This window comes from Opisthorchis viverrini, assembly GCF_000715545.1.
Source record: "Opisthorchis viverrini unplaced genomic scaffold opera_v5_473, whole genome shotgun sequence".
NCBI lineage: Eukaryota > Metazoa > Platyhelminthes > Trematoda > Opisthorchiida > Opisthorchiidae > Opisthorchis > Opisthorchis viverrini.
The window spans coordinates 2814-26657 of NW_008752136.1; the positions used below are offsets into that span (position 1 = coordinate 2814).

At 47.4% G+C, this 23844-nt stretch overlaps 2 protein-coding genes across 2 annotated transcripts; one reads left to right on the forward strand and one right to left on the reverse strand.

Annotated features, from left to right (window-relative positions):
- Window positions 1–9164: 9164 nt before the first annotated feature.
- On the forward strand, window positions 9165–9713 carry T265_15401 (hypothetical protein; the record flags this gene model as incomplete). The annotated part of the gene is made up of 1 exon (XM_009177921.1): window positions 9165–9713. A coding segment is annotated over one exon (549 nt), but the record flags the coding sequence as incomplete, so codon positions are not given.
- A 2168-nt stretch (window positions 9714–11881) lies between these two features.
- T265_11300 (hypothetical protein) lies at window positions 11882–21928 on the reverse strand (the record flags this gene model as incomplete). Its single annotated transcript, XM_009177922.1, has 3 exons — window positions 11882–12090; window positions 14066–14386; window positions 21809–21928. The coding sequence occupies 3 exons, from the start codon at window positions 21884–21886 to the stop codon at window positions 12010–12012; spliced, it is 480 nt and encodes a 159-aa protein (XP_009176186.1).
- Window positions 21929–23844: the final 1916 nt, after the last annotated feature.

Genomic DNA, 23844 nt, shown 5'->3' on the forward strand with positions numbered 1-23844 from the left:
ACACGCTCCTCCTCGAACCCAATTTAAAGCACTATTAGACATTTATTTATGCGAATCCTCGCGCTGGCGAGCATACTGTCCCGCGCTGAGAACATAAAGAGCAGTGCTACACCCTTTTTTCACCTGTGCCTTTCAGGTGAACGACAGCCACTGACCGACAAGAACAAAAGCGACCAGGGAAACTTGGGCAAAAGCCTCGATCCTGTGTATCAATCCGTGAATCAGTGGAATCAACAGTCAACGCGTGAACGAAACCACGTCTCAAACTCATGAATTAAAACAATATATAGCTGCCCAAGGATTTGGTACAAAAATAGTATAACCAGAGCGGTAAAAACGATTTGCGTGGTAAGGAAAACGGAGAATATAGATATCTTGTAAAACTGAAATAGGGTTCAATTCCACCTGTCCAAAAAAGGGCGGTCCATTTGAATTATTAACCGGGAAGGCAGTCATTCAAGATTGGAGGCAATTTTAAATATATATGAAGTTGCAACATGACATTTGGTTAATCTCTGGACAAAATTTTAAATATATATGAAGTTGCAACATGACATTTGGTTAAATCTCTGGACAAAGACTTGGCCTGAGGGACTTAATAAATTTTCTTCAGTTTGCACCTCTTTCAATGGGTGACAATCTTCACATATTCATGTGTACAGCCAGTTTATAAGTCTACGCTACTAGGATGATCGATGAACCCCAACAGATGTGTGGAACGGCTGTCTGTTGAATGTGAAACATGAAACGCAAGATCGTGCCTCTTTATCCCTTTGTGATTTTGATACGGTCTTGAGGAATGTCCAGATGGACCATTTTTTTCAACGCTATATGCAGCAACTGCATTCAACGGACAACATTCGACAGCAATAACAACGAGTCCAGGCCATCACTATGACATGAAGACCAATTCAACTGTTTTTCGCAGAATGGTTACAGGGAGCAGAAGGCGAATCGACTTTTGCATTACTTGTAAAACGTTCCCACATACAGTTCACAGAAAGCTTGATATACTAATGGCCTTTACGAGACAAACCGCATATCTTATTTTGATCGGAAGAGGCCGGAAAACGGTGGGGCCGGTCTTAACGCTGAAGCGCGAAACAGGCCCACCTTCGGCGATAAGAAACTGACTGAACTTTTGAGGTATTCGATAGTAGTTGTGGATTCTCGTGCCCTTAAATGTACATTGGTCCGGTGAACTGGGGCAGATTTAGTGACTGCCAACGACAGTGGCGTTTCGTCTGAAGCAAACCTAAGGAGCAAAAAGCAACCCACTTGTTGAAATATCATCCTTTTAGGACGAGAAGTGCACATCGACAAAATCTACACTCACTGCAAGAGTTCCAGGTGGCTTGGGTATACTGCATCAGCCACAGTAGTCGATCTCAGTGACAGGGACCACCGCCCGGATCCCACTCTCAATGGTCAGCCAACTCGCGCAAAACTAGCCCTCGCAGTACTGCGAGCAATAACCGGAAAACACGTTTGTCTGACGGTTGTGTTGGTGCAAATAACCACCTCCCAGTAAACACAGTGCCACCGGTGGCTAACGGTGGCCAAAGGTGGATAGCTTTGCCACTGATTTTGTTGGTGAATACAAGCCAAACATAGCATTTGCTGCATAAAAGCCTTCTGAAAACAAATGTAACAGGATAATCTGGATACTGGAGCTCTATTTACGAAGTAATTTTTGAAACCGATTTGTTTGAATGCACCACCGATTAAATATATCACGAAATTTTTGGGTTGCCACCTTTGGCCGCTTTTAGCCACCGGTAGAGACATCGGTGGCAAGCGTAACATGCCACCCCTATTTGCCAACTCTTGCCACCGGTGGCACCACCGGTTGTGACGCGGTGACGTGTTTACTGGGCTGTTAAAAGCGGTCAATCCTGCTGGTGATGCAGTGGTCACTCGTTACCACATGAAGCCGATAAAATTACACCTGAGACTCCGACGTATACTGAGTTAGCCATGTTGATTGTGGATAAGCTGGCCGTCAGTGCAAACAAATACAGAACCGATCGTCGAATTGGAGGGAAGATTGCTTACCGACCTCTGGGTGCACTCGCCCGTGAAAACCGGCTTCTTGGGTTGCTTTGCCATAGTGGAAGGAAGCCTGAGTAAAGGGTGGAAAGGAAAGAGGAGAGGTTGGACTTAGTGGGAAGAAGCCCCATGTTCCTGAAGAAAATGTATCAAGATAGACGGGAAAAGGGAGTTGTGCTTAATTGATGCAGGAGCAGGAGTATCGCTGAGGAGGAGAGGGAACCAAGCTGAAAGCGCAGACCATGAACATAAGTCGTGAGAGTGGTAGGTGGGTATCGACTGAAAATTGACGGATTGTCAATCCACTCGATACGCCTAGGCGGCAAGTCCGTTCAGCACGCGTTCCTGATCAGCCCGGGCATAGAACAGACAATATTGGGGGTAGATTTTCTCAAGGCACAGCTTCTGTGATTGACCTAAAGCAGGGAATGCTGGTAACAAGGTATGGCGCAGTCAAGCTTGAAGGATTCCAAGCGCTGCCGTGAGTGAGCTGCGTGTCCGAAAGCTTCCGTCTCGTAACGTACCGTCAGTACGGTCCGTGGTCGAGGAATATTCCGAACTGCTCACGGGCGATGATGATCCGTTTGGCTTCTAACGTGAAATGAACACGAAATTCCCCTGTCGTCTGAACGCTTTCGAACATATGGCCCCGTCCGCTGCCGCTCCATCTACGCGAGGAGGTCCATAAACAGATTGAAGAGATGTTGAAGAATGGCATAATCGAAGGAGCCAATAGGGCATATAACTCCCCAGTTGTGCTTCTAAGGAAGGCGAACGGAAAATACAGGTTTTGTGTAGATTTCCGGCGCTTGAATGAAATGACCGTAAATCGGCTTGTAGCTGTGCCATCGGTTGCGGAGCTTTTCGGCTCACTCCAGCATTCCCGATATTTCAATGTGTTTGACTTGCGTTCCGGATACTGGCAATTACCCATCAAGGCGGAGGACCGGGAGAAAACGGCGTTCACGGTTAGGGACACCCAATATCAATTTAGACGAATGCCGTTTGGTTTGTCTGGGGCACCATTCACATTCCGGCGCTTGACACTTTGTTCAACGAAGGACTTCAGAATGTTTCCATGTACGGAGACGACATCGTTGTGTACACTGATTCGGATCCAGAGCACGCAGTTCACTTGAAGGCTGTATTGAAGCGAACCCGGGAGGCGGGCCTGCGGATAAATGAAGCTAAGACACGGTTTCGATGACGCTGCTGGGGCATAAAGTGCGTCACGGAGAAGCTAGCCCACTGCCAGAAAAATTAGCAAAGGTCGAGGATTGTGCTGTTTCTAATTCGAAGCGGTCTCTACGGTAGTTTCTTGGACGAGCAGCATACTACAGCCGGTTGGCTAAGGATTCAACACTGTTGTTGCGCCACTGTGCGACTTACTCGGGCAAAGTCGGACATCTGAATGGACCGGAGAAGCACATGAGGCTTTTGAGCGTGTCAAAGCGCTAATGTTGGATCAGCAACTGACCCTCAAGCTGCCCAGGGTCGGAGAGATGTTCACTGTTGCAACTGAAGCTAGTGATCGCGGTATCGGCGCGATCGTCTCGATTCTGGATAAGTGAACGCCATATCTGCTTGGACAAAGATTTCAGGTCGAAACCGATCACAGACCCCTGGAGTGGATCAGGGCCACCAGAGATCCTCGCGGAAAGCTCACGCTCTGGTCACTTCACAATCCAGCATGTGCCAGGGAAGGAGAACCACTTGGCTGATTGGCTGCCAAGACCAGAGGCTGAAGGTGATTCCCTCAGGATCATGATTGGCGCCGATGGCCTCGTCGTCGAACTGGATCCCGGAAGGTTGGCGCAACTCCAACGACAGGATACTGTGTTACGGAAGGTTGCAGCCGCCTCGTTGGAGCATTGAGAATGGAGAGGGAGACAATGAGTGGGAAACGTTCCAGAGTCACTTTGATCGGCTGAGGCTGAATGAAGCTGGCATAATTTCCTGGAACGCTACCGATTCGGATGTTGTGCTGCCCGTGAAGCTTATCGTCGAATGCCATGAGATGGCACATACAGGGTGCACCAAGACATACGACTTACTTCGGCAGAGAGCCCACTAGCCCAGGATGAGAAGTGAGGTGATGGGTTATGTGGTGTCCTGTAAGTGGTGCCAACTGATGAAAGGGGACACGACAGGGGCAACCCATTATATGAAACCTATTCCTATCTCAGAAATCGGTGAGTTGTGGTCCGTTGACGTCATGGACCGCTTCCCGGTGACAACCAGCGAGAATCAACACATCGTGATAATGACAGAAAACCTGTCGCGGTGGATTGAGGCGGCAGCCTTGCCTAATCAACGGGAGACGACTATCAGTGGAGTGTTAATGCATCGCATCGTGGTCAACCATGGGGTGCCAGAAATGATCCTAACCGACCAGGGGCCTTGCTTCGAGAGCGAAGAGTTTAGGAATTGCTTGCAGAAGCTGGGTATCAGACGGCTAACGGTGGCACCATACTACTCGCAAACAAACGTCCTAACCGGACGTAATAACTGAACAATCAAGGAGTAGCTGGCGGCGAAAGGAGGTGACTGGGAAGGGAACTCGCGAATGGTGTTGCTAGCTTATCGTGCTTCCTTAAAAACAACCACAGGCAAGTCCCCTTTTATGCTGATGTACGGTCGACATCCGCGCCTTCCGGTTGATCAGGAAATTGGGTTGTGGCCGGCAACAAGCCTGCCTCAGGAGGAGCTAGAGGAAGAAAGAAGGAGAGCTCGAGAAAACTTGACTGCCGTTCAGGAAAGGACTAAACACGAACATTCCCCATAGGTGCGAAGGTCAAGCGGAAGAATCATTAGGATTGTAGTATACGGTGTCTGTCATTTTCATTGAATCATATGTAAGTATTGGTGATGTACAACCTTGCTTACTGGGTCTTGGCTCATGAGCTTTATTTCTGTGGGGGCGAGATGGCCCAAGTGGTTAGAGCGCGAATTTACTGACCGGAAGGTCCGTGGTTCGAATCCGACCTCCGCCACTCGGCTTCCCCTGTCTAGGCTTGGGCAACCTGGCAGTATCCCAGCCCTCGTGATTCCTTCGGGTGACATGGCAGCTAGGCACCGAAAGGGTGCTACAGCTGAAGGCTCTCTTTATTTCTGTTTTCCATCCACAGAAATTGTCGTGAACACCTGCCTTCAGAGAATCACTGTCCCTTCGTGTTTTCATAGCGTGCATATTACAGGATCCTGAAGGGAGTGGACTGGGGTGAGGAAGGTAGGCAGTCGATGGCAAGGGCCGGGGGAACGTCTATACAGTTCAAGATGGTCGGGGATCGAAAAGAATAAATGGGACGCAGCTTCTTAAGTGGCCTGATACATCCGAAGAGCGGCCGAGTAGAACCGCTGTCGAAGCCGACCTGACTGAGGGAAATGAAAAGCAGTGGCGTGCGAAGGACCTTTAAAGGGGTGTGTGTAAAGGTGATACTACTGATGTGGGAGGCATGCTTATAAGTTCGCTTTGCGTCTTGAAAAATGAGGCCTATTACCGAATTTGTACGGTCAATTTGTAGCATTTGCTTGGATTTGAGCAACAGTCAATGATTATCCAGAAAAGTTCGAAAAGACGTGTTCAAAGAGAGGATAGATATTCGGTTTTTGTAAAGAAGATGTCCAATAGTCTGTAAATGTTCAGTTGGCATTTTCTAATAAATAACTTCACAGCGAAGGCCTTCTTCCTTTCACCGGTAGCGAAACTCAACAGGTAAAGGGATTTGGAGTGCTACTGTTCCATTAAAAACTAGGGACATCGGAGGATTCTAAACACGGCTAACAAGAGGATAACCTTTCAGAAGGAAAACACTGCGCTCTGTACTGATGTAATTGAAGGATTGCCTCTCAGCGAACAGAACCTGGGACTGTGTACAAAATCAAGTATAACGACTTCACTAAGGTCTATATAGGACTGACAGAGAGCACAGCAGGAAAATAAACATGCGGCCGAGGAAAGCAGATGTGCGTCGAGCGTTACTGAAAGACGATGGCAGAACATGCACTGGGCAGAGAACACAAAATAGATTAAGAAAATGTTTTGAGGTGAGAACTACGGTCTGTCGCAGAGACTGATGGATGAGGCGGTAAAAATCTTCAAACATCCGAGTGCTAATGGAGTAGAAGGCCTGAGTTGGCAAGCGGGTGGCGAACGGTTTTGGATCAGTCGAGCTGACACGGGTTGGTGTGCGGGTATCAGGAGGAACCTCGTACCACGATGTGCAACCATGCCAGGAAGGCCAAGGCGAGCAAGATCAAGAGCCGTGAGGCCCACCCACTACGAGTATTCGTGCTGCCAGGCGGTCTGGGGGTCAAGTTGTACTGTGCTCTGCAATGAGAGTGTGTAGGCATGAGGTGTTTCCCCCAGGCGACCAGCATGTCCGTTATAATGGAGGCGGGGATGCTGCCTTCCTCCGATGAAGGACGGGCTGGAAACGGTCGGTCCTAAATACCGCACAATCCGATCGATCAAAGGTTGACCGTGACCGCTGGCGCATTATTCAGTACGGTCGAAATACTTTTATAATCCAAGAGTTCGGCGCTGCTCAAAAGGCACCTGCTGTGTGCAGCCGCATCAGGAATGAGACAGTAATGCCTTATTCCCTGTGCCCTCGAGTTAGGCCAACACCTGAACTCAACGCGCTTTGCTGGATTGGATCCCAGTGAACAGTCATCTTTGTGAAATCTGCTTATCCATCTCAATCAAGCTCAATGCCTCGTGGCATAAAAAGCGGTGCTTGTTTGTCGTGTCGGCTTATGCCCCAACGGACTGCAGTTCTGATGCGGAGAAGGATACTTTCTATCGAGAGCTATCCGGGCTCATCCGTCAGGTAAAAAGCATCGACATTGTGATCCTCGCAGGCGACTTGAATGCTCAAGTAGGTCGTCTGAGCTCACTGAAATCACATTTGGGCGGTCGATTCGGAGGCGATGCTTGTCGCGCAGACAACGGATATCGACTCCTTCAATTGTGTGCTGATCATGAACTGTTTCTGGCAAGTATGAACTTTTAAAATAAACGTTCGCACCGTGTAACCTGGCGGCCACCAACCGGAAATCAGCCATGGACCCAGTTGTACCACGTGGCCATCAACCACCGATGGAGAGTCACAATTCAAGACTGCCGTTCCTTCTGGGGCACACCATTTGATTCTGATCACGCCTTCGTGCGTGCACGCCTGACAGTTAGTTTCCCTTCAGGCCCTCGCAAGTCATCGAGAAGCATACCAATCCATTGTCTTCGAAGAACTACCATGGCTCAACAGTATCGATTGGAATTAGCCCAACAACTCTCTACAGTAAACCAATACTACTGGTAGCAGCACGTGAACATCTCAATCAAGCTCAATGCCTCGTGGCATAAAAAGCGGTGCTTGTTTGTCGTGTCGGCTTATGCCCCAACGGACTGCAGTTCTGATGCGGAGAAGGATACTTTCTATCGAGAGCTATCCGGGCTCATCCGTCAGGTAAAAAGCATCGACATTGTGATCCTCGCAGGCGACTTGAATGCTCAAGTAGGTCGTCTGAGCTCACTGAAATCACATTTGGGCGGTCGATTCGGAGGCGATGCTTGTCGCGCAGACAACGGATATCGACTCCTTCAATTGTGTGCTGATCATGAACTGTTTCTGGCAAGTATGAACTTTTAAAATAAACGTTCGCACCGTGTAACCTGGCGGCCACCAACCGGAAATCAGCCATGGACCCAGTTGTACCACGTGGCCATCAACCACCGATGGAGAGTCACAATTCAAGACTGCCGTTCCTTCTGGGGCACACCATTTGATTCTGATCACGCCTTCGTGCGTGCACGCCTGACAGTTAGTTTCCCTTCAGGCCCTCGCAAGTCATCGAGAAGCATACCAATCCATTGTCTTCGAAGAACTACCATGGCTCAACAGTATCGATTGGAATTAGCCCAACAACTCTCTACAGTAAACCAATACTACTGGTAGCGAGCACGTGAAGCGTGGCAAAGGTGAGAGGAGCTATGTTAGCGGCGTTCGGTGCTGTCTCTCCGACGTCTAGGAAAACAACGGTGAGCGAAACGATGAGTGAAACAGATCGCTCATTCAATTCACTTGCAAAAACGTCGAATCGAAAGATGGGCCGGACACTTGGTAAATCAGTTCAACTGGCTTTCTGCAACACAGTCTGTGGAGATAACGCTTACGGAGGATGAACTAAATCTTGATCGCCCGTCGGACGAACAAACAAAACACGAATTATCCATACTAAAAAGTGAGAAGGCATCAGGACCGGGCGGTTGCATCTGGCACTGTTTAAAGAAGGCGGAAAGCCCTTTTTTGGTGTACCTGACAAAGCCTGTTAATGCTATATGGAACGAAGAGAAGGTGCCCGCAGAATGGGGCATATTGACGTTTATCCCTATCTTCAAAAAGGGTACGCGGCCGCTCTGGCCGCGGAACACAGGTAGAGACAGACCCGTGAAAACCAAGCTGGGTTCGGTCCTGCAAGAGGATGTGTCGACCACATCTTCACCTTCCAACAGATTTCGGAGCACCGACACTGCTTCTAGCAACCAACAATAGTTGTTTCTTGACCTGAGAGCTGCCTTTGATTCTATGGACCGTCAGGCACTATGGCAGTGTCTGTGGAGAAAAGGTATCCCCCATAAACTGCACATTGCAAACCATGGCTGCACTTCCTAGGTGAAAAACGCATGCCGAAGCTGATATGGGGGTCTGCGAGTGTCACTCGTACAATCTGTCGTCTAGTTCAGCAGATCTCAAAGGAACGCAGATAGCCATACCGCAGTAAATTCATCCCCTCATAACGATTGAATGCTTGTCAGCTGTCATTCAACGGACTCTTGTTATCCAGACTCCAGGTCAAACAGAATGGCGATTGATATCAGGTGATAGTTGTCAGGGTTTAAGCAGGACCCACTATGTGAACGGAATTCGAGCTACGGTAGGGGCTACTCACGTTGCCTGCTTCTGAATCAGAATAAGGGATATCCTCAGGACCGGGGGGTTGAAAATATCAGACTAGCTGCAAAGTTAGGTTATCCCATCTTTTCATTTTTCGTTCTGACGCTGACCATTTTCTCTTTTTTAGTTGTGCTCTGGTTCACGGCTTCGTTTTACAATATGTCTGCGTTGATTATCTTGTCTGAAGGAGCCGAAGAACTCGAGACTGTAACTGTGGCGGACGTTCTTGCTCGCGCTGGCATAAAAGTCACCTTGGGAGGACTTCAAGGCTCTGGTGTAGTCAAATGCAGTCGCGGTGTCGGGATACAGGCGGACGCAGCTCTGCAAAGTGTGGCGTCTAAGTTGTACGACGTGGTTGTGATGCCCGGTGGCCTTGGTGGCTCTAAGGCGATGGCCTCCTCAGATTTGGTTGGAAAACTGGTGCGCGCGCATTACGACGCTGGGAAATACGTGGCAGCTATCTGCGCAGCTCCTATGGGATTGCAGTCGCACAAAATTGCCCTGGGGAAAAAACTGACATGCTATCCGTCGTGCAAGGACTCTGTACCGGACTTCAATTACTGCGAGGACAGTGTTGTCGTCGATGGCAAGTTAGTGACCAGTCGGGGTCCAGGCACGGCAATGCAGTTTGCTTTAAAGCTGGTGGAGTTGTTGGTGGATAAGAACACAGCCCATAAGGTTGCCAGTGGGATGCTTGTTGAGTACAGTTAACTCAGTTCTTTCTGGTCATCGTCGTGCTGTCAGTGGGGTCATCAGTTCATTCACAGATTTGAAATAAATCCTCATAATTATAAATTTGTTTGCTTATCGGTTTGGATCTACGTTGTGTTATATCGAAATAGCTCAGTGGTTAAGGCGCGAACGTACTGATCGGAAGGTCCTTGGGTCGAAACTAACCTTTGCATTTCGACTTCTGTTTGCTTGGGCAACCTGGCAATGTATCAGCTGCCATGCTCCTTCTAGGTGTAACGGTTATGTACCGAAAGGGTTGTCAACTGAACACCTGTATTATATCTGTTGACACCCATTCCATGTTTCAGCTGGCTAACGGACCCAGTCACCGCACTCAGATTCTGCCATTCATGGAGCTCCGTCTGTCTAAGTCAATGCATAAAATGTTGTCTTCACTTGAATAAACGGGTGGAAAAACAGGTTTCACGGGGCTGAGCAATTGAGTAACTGATCGCTGTCACTTGGTTAAAGGTGGATATTTCTACCTTTTACGATTTCGGCCCATTTGGAAGTCGACAGCTCTGAGCAGCGGCTATCCCTCAGCCACATCATACAGGGTATTTAAAATCAGGCGTATATCCCTCGTAATCAGTGATACCCGGTTTCCTTCTCTTTTAACGTAACTGGTCGTTGGTTAAGCTTTGTTGCGATGTCTTGTTACCATTTTCCGCTTAATCTTGCACGCCGTCAAAACGCGCTGGACAGAATGATAGAAACGGACGGTTGTTCGCACTTGGTACATGGAACTCGTTCATTCCACACATTTGAGAAACAAACCTGTCGATAGCACACAACACCCAAAGGGAAGACCACCACGAGGAAGTGCGTTTTTGGTCTCTTGCAATATTTTTATGATCCAAAATTCACTCGTCTAAGAGTGGAAAATCTCGCGAAAAAATCTAGTAACTTGTGGTCACCGCTTTTTAGCGACATGTCTGCTGATCTTCGATTGAGCTCTTGTCGTGAAACAGTTATGGGTTGTCCTGTGCCTAATTTCTATAATCGTCGGGAGCTTCAGTTGCAACCTCATATATGTGGGGAACTGGGTCTTGACACCGTTTAGTGTCCACTTGTTTTTATTGTTTTTAAAAGGGGTTCCTAGAAGCCCTCATCCTGTGCTATTCACTTGGTATCTTAATTGGGAAAGAACAGCATCTAATAGCAGTGATCCATGCACCTTACACAATCATCGTGGTAGAAGTCACTCGATTGTCAATTTCCGTTTTGTATCAAGTTATGTCAAATATCGCAGTTCGAGTATAATTTGCGACAAGATCTGATCGGCGATTGACGAGCAGTTAACACAGACAGGTAAACAAAAATATTTTCGGCTTTGTCAATTTTTACTTCTTTTATCTGATGCTCAAACACGAATACACTGATGACGAAAAAAACCATATTGACTGCTTGAGCTTCTCCGGGCGAAAGACTGTGTTGAGTCTCGACGGTGTCTGATCCTAAAGCACAAACATTTCGATTTTCTTTATCATGATAATAATCGCTCAGCTGTATTACCTATTTTGGAAAACTAGCTGCTGTACTATCTAATGTTTGCTATTTCGGCGGTCCAAAGATGATTATGTTTGCTCTCTATGAAATACATTACGATGAAGACTCATCTTGTGCATACTAGGCTTAATGGATAGTTTTGCCCGACAACGCTTCAACCGACAAACCGTTGACAAGAGACGGCTAGCTGACGCGTTTGGATGTGGTGGAAGCATCAGTGTTCTAGTCGTTTGCTTAGTTCGCATGATTGCCTCTCAAGCCGGCGCCTTTTGTTGTGTGGTTCAGGGTGTCAACGATGTGTTCCATTGCAGAAGTCACACGCAGCATGAGTGCTGCTCCGCAGTGTTAATGACAAATCCGTAGTTTGTTCCGAATGGGGAGTAGCCTTACACGGGGAGGTCGCGAGGCACTCTGACTGGAAACCAACAGTAGCTCACCAATCTTTGGGGATATTGGGAGAGCGCTTTAAACCGTATAACAAACTCCGGATTTCGGCACTTAAATTCTGATCACTTACGAAGTCTCGTGATTTTGTCGGCTTAGCAACCCTACGTAGTTTTATTTCGAAAACAGCTAGTCACAGACTTTCCCCAAAGCTTTCAAAACAAGGCGCACACATGTAAATTGCAGACTGTCTTGAACAGCATTTTCAATTGATGTAACAACTTGAAAGGTAAGGGACGCCCAGTCAAAGGTCCAAAACACGTGTTTGTAATACACCGAAGAAAAATGGAACTGTACAGTGATTGATGGTTAGAAAAAATTAGTCTACGATCTCCCGTTGTGCCAGTCTTCCATATCCGCCTCGGTCTGCGTCGTAGTCTTTACGAAATTCGTCACGCACCTGGAAGCAAGGTAAGTAGCGGGGAACTAAAACTTTGAGGTGACACTTCACGTTAACTTGATGGAAGAGTAGACGACTGAGGCTTGACAAAACAGCGAAATTGCTACGTTTTCCGTTCTGTGAATAAGATAAACGGTCGCAACTCGAAGATAAAATAATGAATTGTGATTTTTGCAATACCCTGACATTGCCGCACAGAGTATGTAACAAAAATCCCTAAGGTAAGACTTTGAGGAGAGGGCAGACCATGGGGGAGTCCGCAAATGTTTCTTGTCAACACCAATTCGATATACAGTCCCCGGAGACAGGCGGCCAAATAGCCTGTGTATGACGGTCCTCTATGGGGCGTACTTACGTGTGTGATATACTAGGCTGAATGCAGCTGTTATTAAAATAGAAGTGACGGTTCAGGTTTAACTGCCTACCACATGTAGGTTGAATTGAGTTGTTTTTTCCAACAAAAAATGTCAAGCTCAGCGAATAATTTGACAAAAAAATGAACGAACTGAGTCAAATTATCCCCGTGACAAGTCACTCAGTGTTTGGTAGACGCCGCATGTGGAATAAATGGGTGGAGAAGTCGGGATTCAGCGCACAGTTTGTAAACCTTCAGTTGCCCGCTAAAGGTGCTGCATGGAATTTCAAGGAGCAGGACACATGACGCTATACTCTGCAAGTTTTCGACGCTATCCACACGGCATTGTCTAGTTTCATTGTCCAGTTAGCCCCTATTTTTGGAGTTTGACCGTAAGACACTAATGATTCGAGCAGCAACTCGGTCCTGTAGTGAAGAAATGGGAAACTCCTAAAGGTGAAACATTTCAACATGGGAATTACTTTGGCCGATTTTTATGGGCTAGATTTTACGAAAGGATCACTGTCTTTTAACTTCGTTGAGGTTTCTCCATTAATTTCGCTGGTCTGTTTATTGGTAACTCTTAGCGCTTCAGTTATCAATTCCAAAGTGACAGGGTTCTTTTCATTTGGCTTAGTGCTGGTTGGCTGTTCCAAGCTTGGGACATTTCTTCATGGGTTCTAAAACCAAAGTGCTTCAACATGTTGCTAAGATTCTATAGGTGCTGGCGTCCAAAACATCCTTTTGGTAAAGTACTGATGACATACGGTATACAAAGAAATTGAGACGCGGTTCCTATATTAGCATATACTTTCGCTCATGAAGTTTTATCGTGTCATGATCCGGGTGATATAGGCAAGCGTAGTGGATCGTGGTAGGTGGGACCGAATGGCAAAGCGGTGTCAGCGTTCGTGCTTCCTTCGAGATGCACGGTAGCTCATGCATTTGCAATACTGTTAGCTTCACCAGGTAGTTGCGCCGAAGTGGGGTTCGGTGGTACTCGTTTACAGGCCATTTCATGAAGGATTTACTACAATAGGCTGGCAGCGGATGGTGAGTAAAGGCTGGAGAACTTGGGATATGAAAGCTACCCTGATGGTCATCTTTGTGGAAGAGGCCTTGGGACTTCATTGAGATCCGTTTCCGATGGCAGAGGCGATGCAAACTGAAGAATCGGAAAATGGAACACAATAGCGAGGTTCTGTACGTTACTCCACGTGACCTGTAAATTTCGCTGGCGTAGTGTCTAGACAACGATGGCACTGTAGGCTCGATTACTGTACGAGGATCTTGTTTTCTTACAGAACAGAGGAGCTTAGTTTGATGCATAATTTAAATAGAAATTGATCAAAAGGTCGCAGTACGTTGATCATTGTTGTTTCAGACGTTAGTTCTTAAAGCTGAGTTTCGTCACAGTGTAACTGCAACTGCAACTATTAGTTTATGCCGACGGAAGGTATCGAGGACAAAGCACAATTCCTTTTCTCTGGGAGACCACGTGAAGGGACAGACAGCGTGATTTCGAGAGACTACTACTGAAGTAAGCCTTACAGGACCAGTCAAAAGTAGTCACTCCAGAGTGCGAAAACCATTTCAAGTGATATTAATCGGGAAACTTACCTGACCGCCAGTGCGACCACGTCCATACTGACGCCCGTTTTCGAAACCAGCATCCCAGTCCGTCCGGATAACTCGGTCATCCAAGCGAGTACGATTGACATAACGCATTGCCATCTCTGCGCCCTCACGTGTCATGTATTCGACAAAACAGAAGCCACACGGAGTTTTATGAAATCTATGTAAGCCCATAATAACACGCTTGATCTCGCCAGCTCTACTGAAAAGTTCCCAAATTTGCTCCTCTCGGGTGTAGAATGATAGATTTCCGACGTACAGTGTGGTTGATTGTCGCAGTGCACGTTGAAGCTGTTTCGATGACGCCTGGTATCATGAGAATCGGAATAGAACGTTGTAGATTATCTAGAGTACACGAACAACTGTTGGTGCATGCATAAAATAGCACGCTAAGAGTAGTTACGTGTGATACTTGGTCTAAGTAGCTGCTGACGAATCCAGTCGCCCTACTACTGATGAATAGTTGGAGGTTTTATCTGACTGACTACCGATCCTCGTGAGGGATTTAGTAGTAGTAATTAGTAAACAATGTTCCTGGAATCCAGCCGGATGTAAGACCAGGAAACATAAATCAAACTCAGCAGCTATGAAAACTAACAGGTGGGTTCGTTGTTTGTGGACAACGTCCTGAAACTTGAAAAAGGGGCACGTGGAAAATCTCTGTATACTCGAGTGTGACTGGGATTCTATAGATCCGAACATGCTTAGCTAACAGTTCAATTCAGTCTATCAGCTATGCAGCATGTAGCAAGGTAGAGATTGTTCTAGCCACCGAAAAATGGAGTGACGGAAGAGGTAGCAAAGCGATAGTATAATTGATAAGTTTATGTGGAATCATCCTACTCGTCGGACCAAATAGAAAACTAGGCGGCTACTGACTGAAAGTGATGGCATTGAAAAAAGTTCAGTCCTGAGATCTCCATTCAGGAAGGCGATAGTTATCAGTCCAATTGAGTTTGCACACTCACATTTCATTTTAAGGTTACAGACTGTTGTTTCTGTCCACATACGGCTGCCCAAGAGCTTTCAGAGATACGCGGCCCTCCGACATATGCAATACATCTCCAAACCAGCGTAACCTACTAGGCGAGAGTATATCACCCACCCTAGTAGAGTTCTTCCTGTTAAAACCCTCCGAGTCTGAACCCAGCCAGCATTGCATGAATACTTCACAATTTTCAAGTGTAGAACATATATCGCACCGCGCGGCAGTTATTTAGAGTATTTAAAGTGGTTTGAAACTCCGAAAGATCTGAACCAAAGAGGTGTATTGTGTGCATACTCAATGTATGTGAACGCTCCAGTTCAGTGCAGTTTGTCAGCCGTAAACCATGCACCAAGAGTACGTGGGTTCTAGCTTCGGTCACCGGAAAATAGGATAACAGGTGAGATACAGACAAGCGTTGGAGGCAATGGTATGTCCAGTAAATTCGGAAAAAAGGAAAGCTACGCATTGAACTAGACGGCCTTGAGGCGGGAGCCCCACTGACTGTGTGACTGAGCCATGTCTGACAGCGTCACTAACCATTGGTGGATTGAGTTCCAAGGTCCCCATCAATGGAGGTGGCAGCTGTCGACTAGACTGAGTTTAATAATTAGCGTTTACATATTTCGTTGCCAGGTCATAAATTACCCACCTCTCGGTCGCTTCCACTTAGCAAACGGCTGGGCGAAGGGTTTCTGGCACAGTGTATATCCTAACCAACGTAACGTACGAAGCGTGAGCAACGCATTAATCGTAGAGCGGCTGCTTTTTCCTAAAGCCATCTGGCGAACCCCATCACTGCTAATGTGATGTTCCCAGCACACCTGGTCCATGTTTCGGAGGCAATGATCAGATCCAAAGGCAGCCATACACTCTTCAGTCAGCTTATCAATGATGACATTTAGAGAAATGACTGAAAGCGTAAAAGAGCGGTGAACCCAAGCGACAACTTCCTGCATAGACCTGTATGCCCAAATAGGTTGGCGTGTACTGCCTCGAAGTGACACAACCTAGCCCTGTCAATTCCAGCTCGACGAAATCGACCTCACAGTATTCTGGTGCGAAGCAAAACAAAGGCCCAAAGAAGACACCACCTTCAGCCTGAAGAATGCTTCCTCGCATTCCTCTGACCAACGCCAGGGGACGTCCTTTCCAAGAAACTGATTTAGTGGGGATCGAATGTCGTGTAGTGAAAGCAAGAATGCCGGATAATAGCTGATTAACCCCAGAAAGGAGTGTAACGATGGGACATCCTTAGGAGGTGACACATATGCGACCACACCCGGAATGCCAGAAAGCATGGTACCCATTAACTGCTGGAAAATTACCGGGGCAGTTCTGACGCCAAACGGGAGACGGGTGTATTGATACAACCAGCGGTGTGTGTTGATTGTCAACAGTGGGCGTGATTCCGGTGCGGCTTCAATTTGAAGATAGGCTTCAGCAAGGTCGATTTTCGCGAAGAACTTTCCACCGTTCAGAACAGTGAATGGATCGTCGGGCACTGGTAGTGGATGGTGGTGCTGCTGGAGAGCGGCACTTAGATCCGTTGAGAAACCAGCACATATGAGGATGGGTTTCTTCACCACGCGATCGGCGCTGCCCAGGCGAAGTAGGGTACAGGGGACAGAACGCCTTGTTGTTCCAGCCGTTGAAGCTCGGCATCTACCAGTGAGAGGGAAGCGTGCGGGACTGGTCTCTTCGGACGGGAGATTGGCGTAGCACCTGGCAAAAGGTGGAGGACTGCTTGTGTCGCAGCGCACTGACCGAGACAGTATTGGCAAACAACTGGAAATCGGATGTATGATCTGGATGCGCCATGGGAGACTGAACTGCATTGCAAATGACACTGATTGGAATGTCGGCTAACCCCAAGCGACCGAACTAATCAAGACCCAATAAGTTCAGCTCAGCTGCCGTTACATAACACGACCCCACGAATGTAGCCCCTTCCCCTCCCCCAAAAAAGATACACAGCATTGGAGCGCATCCGTGAGTTTCAACTCTTCACCGCAGGCACTGATAGCAGTTCGAGCGGCTTGTCTGGTCGGAGGTTGACCCAGCCTGCGCCAAAGCTTCCCCGAAATGATGGTAATGTCCGACGCAGTGTCCAACTGCAGACGGACTGGATGACCATTGACGGTGACTGTGAGATACTTTCCGTGACCTGAGGTGTTGATATGGAAAGTAGCCAGCATACTGAGAGAGGAGCCAACAGGATTCGATTTCGGTTTGAGACGGACGCATGACGACGGCTTTGAAGCACCAGAGGCCGTATACGTCCGTGACTGATAATACCCATCTTTGTGTCCCACGGACTTACATCGGCGGCACCGATGCTACTTGTAGGGATAGAACCTGACGAAGTGCCAGGCTCCACAATGCCAACATTGTGAAGGTGATGTCTTCTTTGGGCCTTTGTTTTGCTTCGCACCAGAATACTGTGAGGTCGATTTCGTCGAGCTGGAATTGACAGGGCCAGACTGTTGCTTAGCTTGATGGATAGCATGAACTTGGTAATCGTGATGACCCCGAAGTTGGACCATCGCCGTGTCATGCTTCAGGTTAAGCAATCGTTGACATTCTGGGGTAATGGTCCAGAAAAAAACCAAAATAATCACTTATTAACCTCGAAAGAGCTGATCCACGTTGCAGCCTTCAACGTCTGCACTCTATATCTAATTGGAAAACAGACACCCCTCGCTGAAACTGTTTTCCTTCTCTAAAACACGGATGCAAAACTCCAATTCGGTCGTGCTCAGTCTTAAGGCCGAAAGCACCTTACTGGACTGGATCCCAGTGAATAGTCGCCTTTGAGCCGCCAGCCACTGCATCAGGTTCATCAGAAACCCGATTAGTGACATATCTGAGCTCATTCTAGGTAATATGAAGTGCAAGACCGAAGTTGGGACTTATGTTTATAGTTCGAGGGCACAACACACACATACAGTAAGGGGAAACGAAACGTCAGCAGGATATATCTGTTGCCGGATTTAACGGATAACATAGACATTGAAAGCACACCGTAGATCAGATACTCTGGGTTAACCATGGAGGGCTACCTTAGTTCATTTTACTTGGTTTGTCACAGATATGGAACGACGGTTAGAGAGCCAGCAGATGAGAGCTATTTGATTTGCTGACTTCTTGGAGCGTATATGGTGAACTATCTACAAGCTTACCCACAAAAAAGAAGATCCGACAAGCACGTCCTCTCGCTCCACTCTTGTTCAGCTTCACTTATGGAATAATTAGGCTAACATGGGAAGGCCTTCAAAACCCCAATGTTCAAATGGTTGCAAATGATCGATCTGGAGGATACACCACAACATCCCAAACATGGAAGACGGCGGCCGAGCACAAGCTCTGCTGAATAAACTGACTACCGTCAGACCATCTTTCGGCATGAACCTTACACCCACAAAATGCAAAGTCAAGCTTCAGAACGTAGAGTTTCTGAAGATGTCCCTTGCAACTGAGGGAAGGTTGTGGAGAGCTTTACACACCCCGGCAATTACATTAAATCGGATGGAATGTTTGGTGATGAGTCTTGAAAGCCCACTTGACGATTCGGGTTAATTCCGGCGTCAAAATGCCATATCGCCAGGCCTGAAAGGTCACGCGTACCAAACTATAGTAATGGTTGTATTCTTGTAAGGCCGCTGCGTGCGGGTGATATGAGATGTCTTCGGGATTTTGACTACCACTGCCTCAGAGGCTTCGCTGATGTTGTACGGCGTCCACAGATTTGTCACGATGTATTAAAGGAACGGTTATTGGGTTATGCAATGGGTACTTAAGTAGGGAAACTATCCAGCATCAGCACCTGTGGTGGGTCGGCCGTCTACTACGGATGCCGCATCATCATCTACCAAGATAAGTGTTGCTCACTGCGATCCCTTCAGAGTGGTACAAACCGCGTGGACAACGTATGGCTTGTCAGAAGAGTGTGACAGAGATTACGAAGAGTTAGTTATTGTTTGCGGGGTTAGCATTCTAGGATGGGTTCCCGGGAAGAGGCTTGGCTGGAGGCGTTGCCAAACTGGCAGCTGATCGATATCGCTGACGTTCGTGCTGTTGGTTTACTTTCGTGTCGTCTGATTGAGCGCCTGGAGGTGCAGGTACTTTAGTGTTTGCATTAAGCAAGTACCGGGTCCCTCTCTCGTTCACTCTTCTCTCCTCTTTTCGGTTCCAATGATTAAGCAAATAAACTTCATGGTTGTACGGCAGCAAATGGTCAGTGTCAACACTGTTGGTGCTGTCTCCAATAATGATGGTTGGTTGTCTCAGGCGATGGGCTGAAAATTTCGAAGAAAAATCCTGGTAGTCTTCACTAAAATGAGTCTGTAAAAGTCCCACTGATCGAAATGGAAGGTCGACACCAGCCGCCAGAAATCAAACGCGAGTTATCGCTTCTTCAACGCAACCCGACAGCCGAAATGGAAATTATGCACCCTGAGCTTTTGAAAGCTGGAGTCCTAGCAGGCAGTCCAACAAGCCCACTATAGACGACTTTCAATGTAAGGGGAATAAAAAATGGAGAATAACACGAGCTGCGATTCTGATCTTCAGAGGGGTTACAAGAACATCAAACGACAATCACTATGAATCACTCTAGCAGACGTTGTATTCAGGGTGCAACCCAACAGTATCATGTGCGGTATGGTCGACTAGTGATATTGATCAACTCATGGGAACGAGATTGTGTTTCGCCCTGGCTGTGGATGAACGGCCGAAAGCCTGGAGGATCATTGGTCGCAAATTTGGCAACCCATTGATATATCGCATCTACCACCAGAGGAATGAGCTTGAGAAAGCTGTTGTTAAGGCTCAAACTTACTGACCGGTAGGTCCATGGTTCGCGCCCAACCACGGCATCTCCACTGCTCCACTCTAGACTTGGCAGTGCATCAGCCGTCGTGTTTCCTCCGAGTCATGGCCGCCATGCACCGAAATAATTTTACAGCTAAGCGATTATTATTCTATCATCAAGCACAGTAGAAGCTTGATATGAATATACCATCGCCTTCGTGGACAGTGAGACATGTCGGGTGGTGTTTTGCCCTCAAGGACACGGTTCCCCGATTTTACGACCTCAAGAATCTCAGACGAATTAGAGAAAGCTTGCGTGGCGGTTCTCCATATTCGGTCGCAAACTCAGAATTACGAACAGCATAGCCTTGTATGGGGGAAATTTCGTGTTACCGCTCTTAAGGCCATCAAGATGTCTCGTTTAGAGCTTACGACGCCCCCACTGTCTGCAACGATGTCCCTGTGAACGAGAAGATACCTGACCATGTCGACCACACCGGCCACGTTTTGGACGGATTTGATTACTGTCCTTCATGCACTCCATAGCTCAATTGTGCATTCCCAGTGTTTCGCCGAAAATTATAACTCACACGTGCATGAGGGGAGGTAAGTTTACAGTGAAAACAACCCAGCGGATACTGACTCACGAGCTCTCCCAACGCCGTTCACCGGCTCTAGACCCGAAATGCTTGCGGCATGAAGAACCGTCACGGCAAACAGAACCACGTTTATGAGACACGCTTTCCTCAAAAATGAACAAGAAAACCCAGGGTTGTACGGTAATCTATGTCAGTCAACCACGCCTTGGTTGGACAAGCTCAATCATTATGAGAATTGGACAACTGCGTGGCTCACCAACAACTAAACAGCGGATAGTCAGGAACAAGGCCGAGTCTGTCAATCGTCCACGAAAAGCAGGAGGCCAAGACGAAAGTGAAACCATTTGTCATGAAAAGCAGCAAGTAATCCGAATATTTGTGCCTCATGTAGAACCACAGTGATAAACCGTATATAAAGTTATTAGGACCTGACGCTTTTCAACCCTAACCTACCCATTGAAGGGCAGTCTCAGCGACGTGTCAACCCCTATTTTAAAGGGACTCGTGTTCCTGCAATTGACTAACTTGGGAGAAATTCCGTACCAGTAGTTGACAAAGGTGGGAAGGAACGGTGCTGCCGGAGGAAGATTTGCAGGCGTCGCCTGGATGTCTTCCGTTCTCAGCTGCGGAGTACCAGAAGGTATGGTGGTCTGGGGTGGTCAGGAAACAAATAAAGGACTATATGTCATGCGGCGGATTCATTTGGCTAAGGATCAATATCCCCAAGCATTGGTTTCAAAGAACGGTGCGGGAACGTGTCATCTTCGCTGCCTCCCTTTGAATTCGCTCGAGCTGCTGCTGATATTTAATATGGCCCGAAGGAACGACTCAGGATCACGACTGATCCTGTATAGACCTGAGTGACTCGACAGAATTCTAGTCATCGTGCTCCCTTCGGGTGGTATAGCACCCAAGCACCGAAAGGTTCCTACAGCAGTCAGTCTTATTCAATCATGTACGAATATACTCTCTAGGTGCAAAATCCAGGTCCTTTGAGTTTTTCGAGCCTGAGGATGATGCATTGACGTTGACTTGCTGCCCTTCGTATGAACAGTGAAGACCTGGAATTCTCGCTCCCTCGTGGATTTGCCTTACCTACGGTTCGAATTGTCACGCGGAACACATTAAAACTGGCAGGTTATATGCCACACACTGCATCCATGAGTCCTTTGGGTGACCTATACCCCCGCGGGTGCTGGTACTCCTAGTATATCCAGAAGATGACTTTAATCTTGCTTTCCACACCACAATCAACGGTGAGCTGGGAAAACAGACTACGGAACCTAATGAAGAGTCACGAAGCGCGATTGAAAATTTACACCAATGACTTACATCATTTCTACGGTCACGATATGGAGACTTATAAAAGGCAGAATCAAGAATATCACACAGAGCCTTGTCCCGTGGCATACTCGGAGAAAAACGGCGGGAGCGAATAGCCCACGCCCAAATAGATTGCGATGCAGGTCTGGGCGCTGATTGGTTGAGGTGGCAGCAAGGGCCTAGAGCCGATGACGGTTGCAATGGTTTCACAGGATGCTTGTGAATCTGTGTCGAGTGGGGAGAGAGTCGGGACATTAGTGCAGTAAAATGGTTGACTGTGGTATGACCCTTAGCTTTCCTATTTGGACTATGAAGTTTGCAGTGGGGGTTGGTGCCTTTCGCATAAATTAGGTAAGTGTACATTCACGGATTGATGCATAGGATTAAGGCCTCCGCCCAAGGTTCGCCGGGTGACTTCGTCCTTGTCGTTCAGCGGATGCGATAAGCGAAAAAAATTTTAGCACTGCTCTTCAAGTTCTCAGCGAGTAGTGGTAGGCTTGTCAGAGTGAGGATTCGCGTAGGAAGCTTCTAGTAGTGCTTTGATCTGGGTGAGAGATTAAGCGTGAACAACCGTCTGAAGAAGGCCGTTGCCCGTGGCAACTTCCCGAAATGAGGAAAAATTTTGCCCAAGTTCGCTCTGAGATTGAACATCTTACCATGTCAAGGCCGTGTGTTAGCTGGACCAATAATGAAAAACAGTTGTCCAAGCATTTTTCAAGCAGGGCATAAATGAGTATTACGTCCCCTCGGAAGCGAAAATAATCCACGGAAAGAGGTCCAGCCTCGTGAAACGCGTTTGATAGTCAACGGGTCTACGGCAGGTGCCCATTTTCTTTGCACCTCGTTTGACATGGCCAACGATACTTGCGTCTTTCTTACGTCCTGAGTGGAAGAAGCGTCCTGGTCAAGAAGCGGTCTGACGGAGGCTCTATAGAGTTTCCGGAAATCTATGCGAGTAATGCGAGGGAGGGTTTGCTCAATCATCCGCGGGACTGCGAATACCGTTAGAGCCTACTTATCATGGTGCAGCGAGAAGAAAATGTTGCTGAGGAGATCCATTTACCTAAGTCCTTTCAGTATATATCCCCGTAATGTCTTCCGGTCCATCCACACGGTGCACGACAAAGACGTTCATTGGGCCCCTTCCGCATGACATTTAGGAAGCGCTTGTCGTCAATCAGAGGAAGGTGCCAGTCCAACGGCCATTTCTTTGCAACGTCTGTCTATTTGGAGGGCATCAGTATTTTGATCCCAGGATATCAAGTCGTCCGCAAAAGTAGACATGCACTTGCAAGAACATTTGGAAGGTCGTTGACGTAGATCAGAAACGGATGTGGTCCCAAAACAGAGCCCCTAGGAAATCCAAGGGAGGCTGGCGCCAGTAAAGAGCAGGCCGAGTCTTCTGTCACTCAAGATGTTCTGCCAGATGGGAACGCTTTTATCAAGCATAGAATACCCTCTTACATCTCCCGCGACTAAAGCTTGTGCAGCAGCCAGACATGTCGGACTCCGTCAGATACTTTGGAGGAGTTGAAAAATATGGCGTTTTTAATGAGTCTGTCGTCCTTAGCCTTGGTTAGGCTATCCATAAATACCAGTATGTTTACCACGCAAGAATGTTTCCCGAGGAATCCGTGATGATCTGGGGATATCAAGTTGTTGGCAGATAGGGTGGTCGGTTTTAGAATGCATAATATGCTAGTGAGGCTGATATACTTGTAACCGGCTATTATTTTTCTGTTACTCTTGCTCTTTTTTTAACTTTCCCCCCCCTAATCTTGTCACATTCATTTCGTATAACTATACAGAGAACGGAAACGAACGTGAGCATGATGGACAGTATTGTATATTTTTGTAATTGCTTGGTCACGCTTCTACTCTGTGATGGTCCTATGAATGAGCGAAACTGCTTTCTGTCAATAGTCGATGCTGTACGTTGAACAGATGGGTAGCTGAGCATAAAATTTTCTGCGCTTAATTTCGACGTTGGTTGATTTGTGATGGATCGATCATACAAGGAATGTCCTATAATATGAGTAACGATT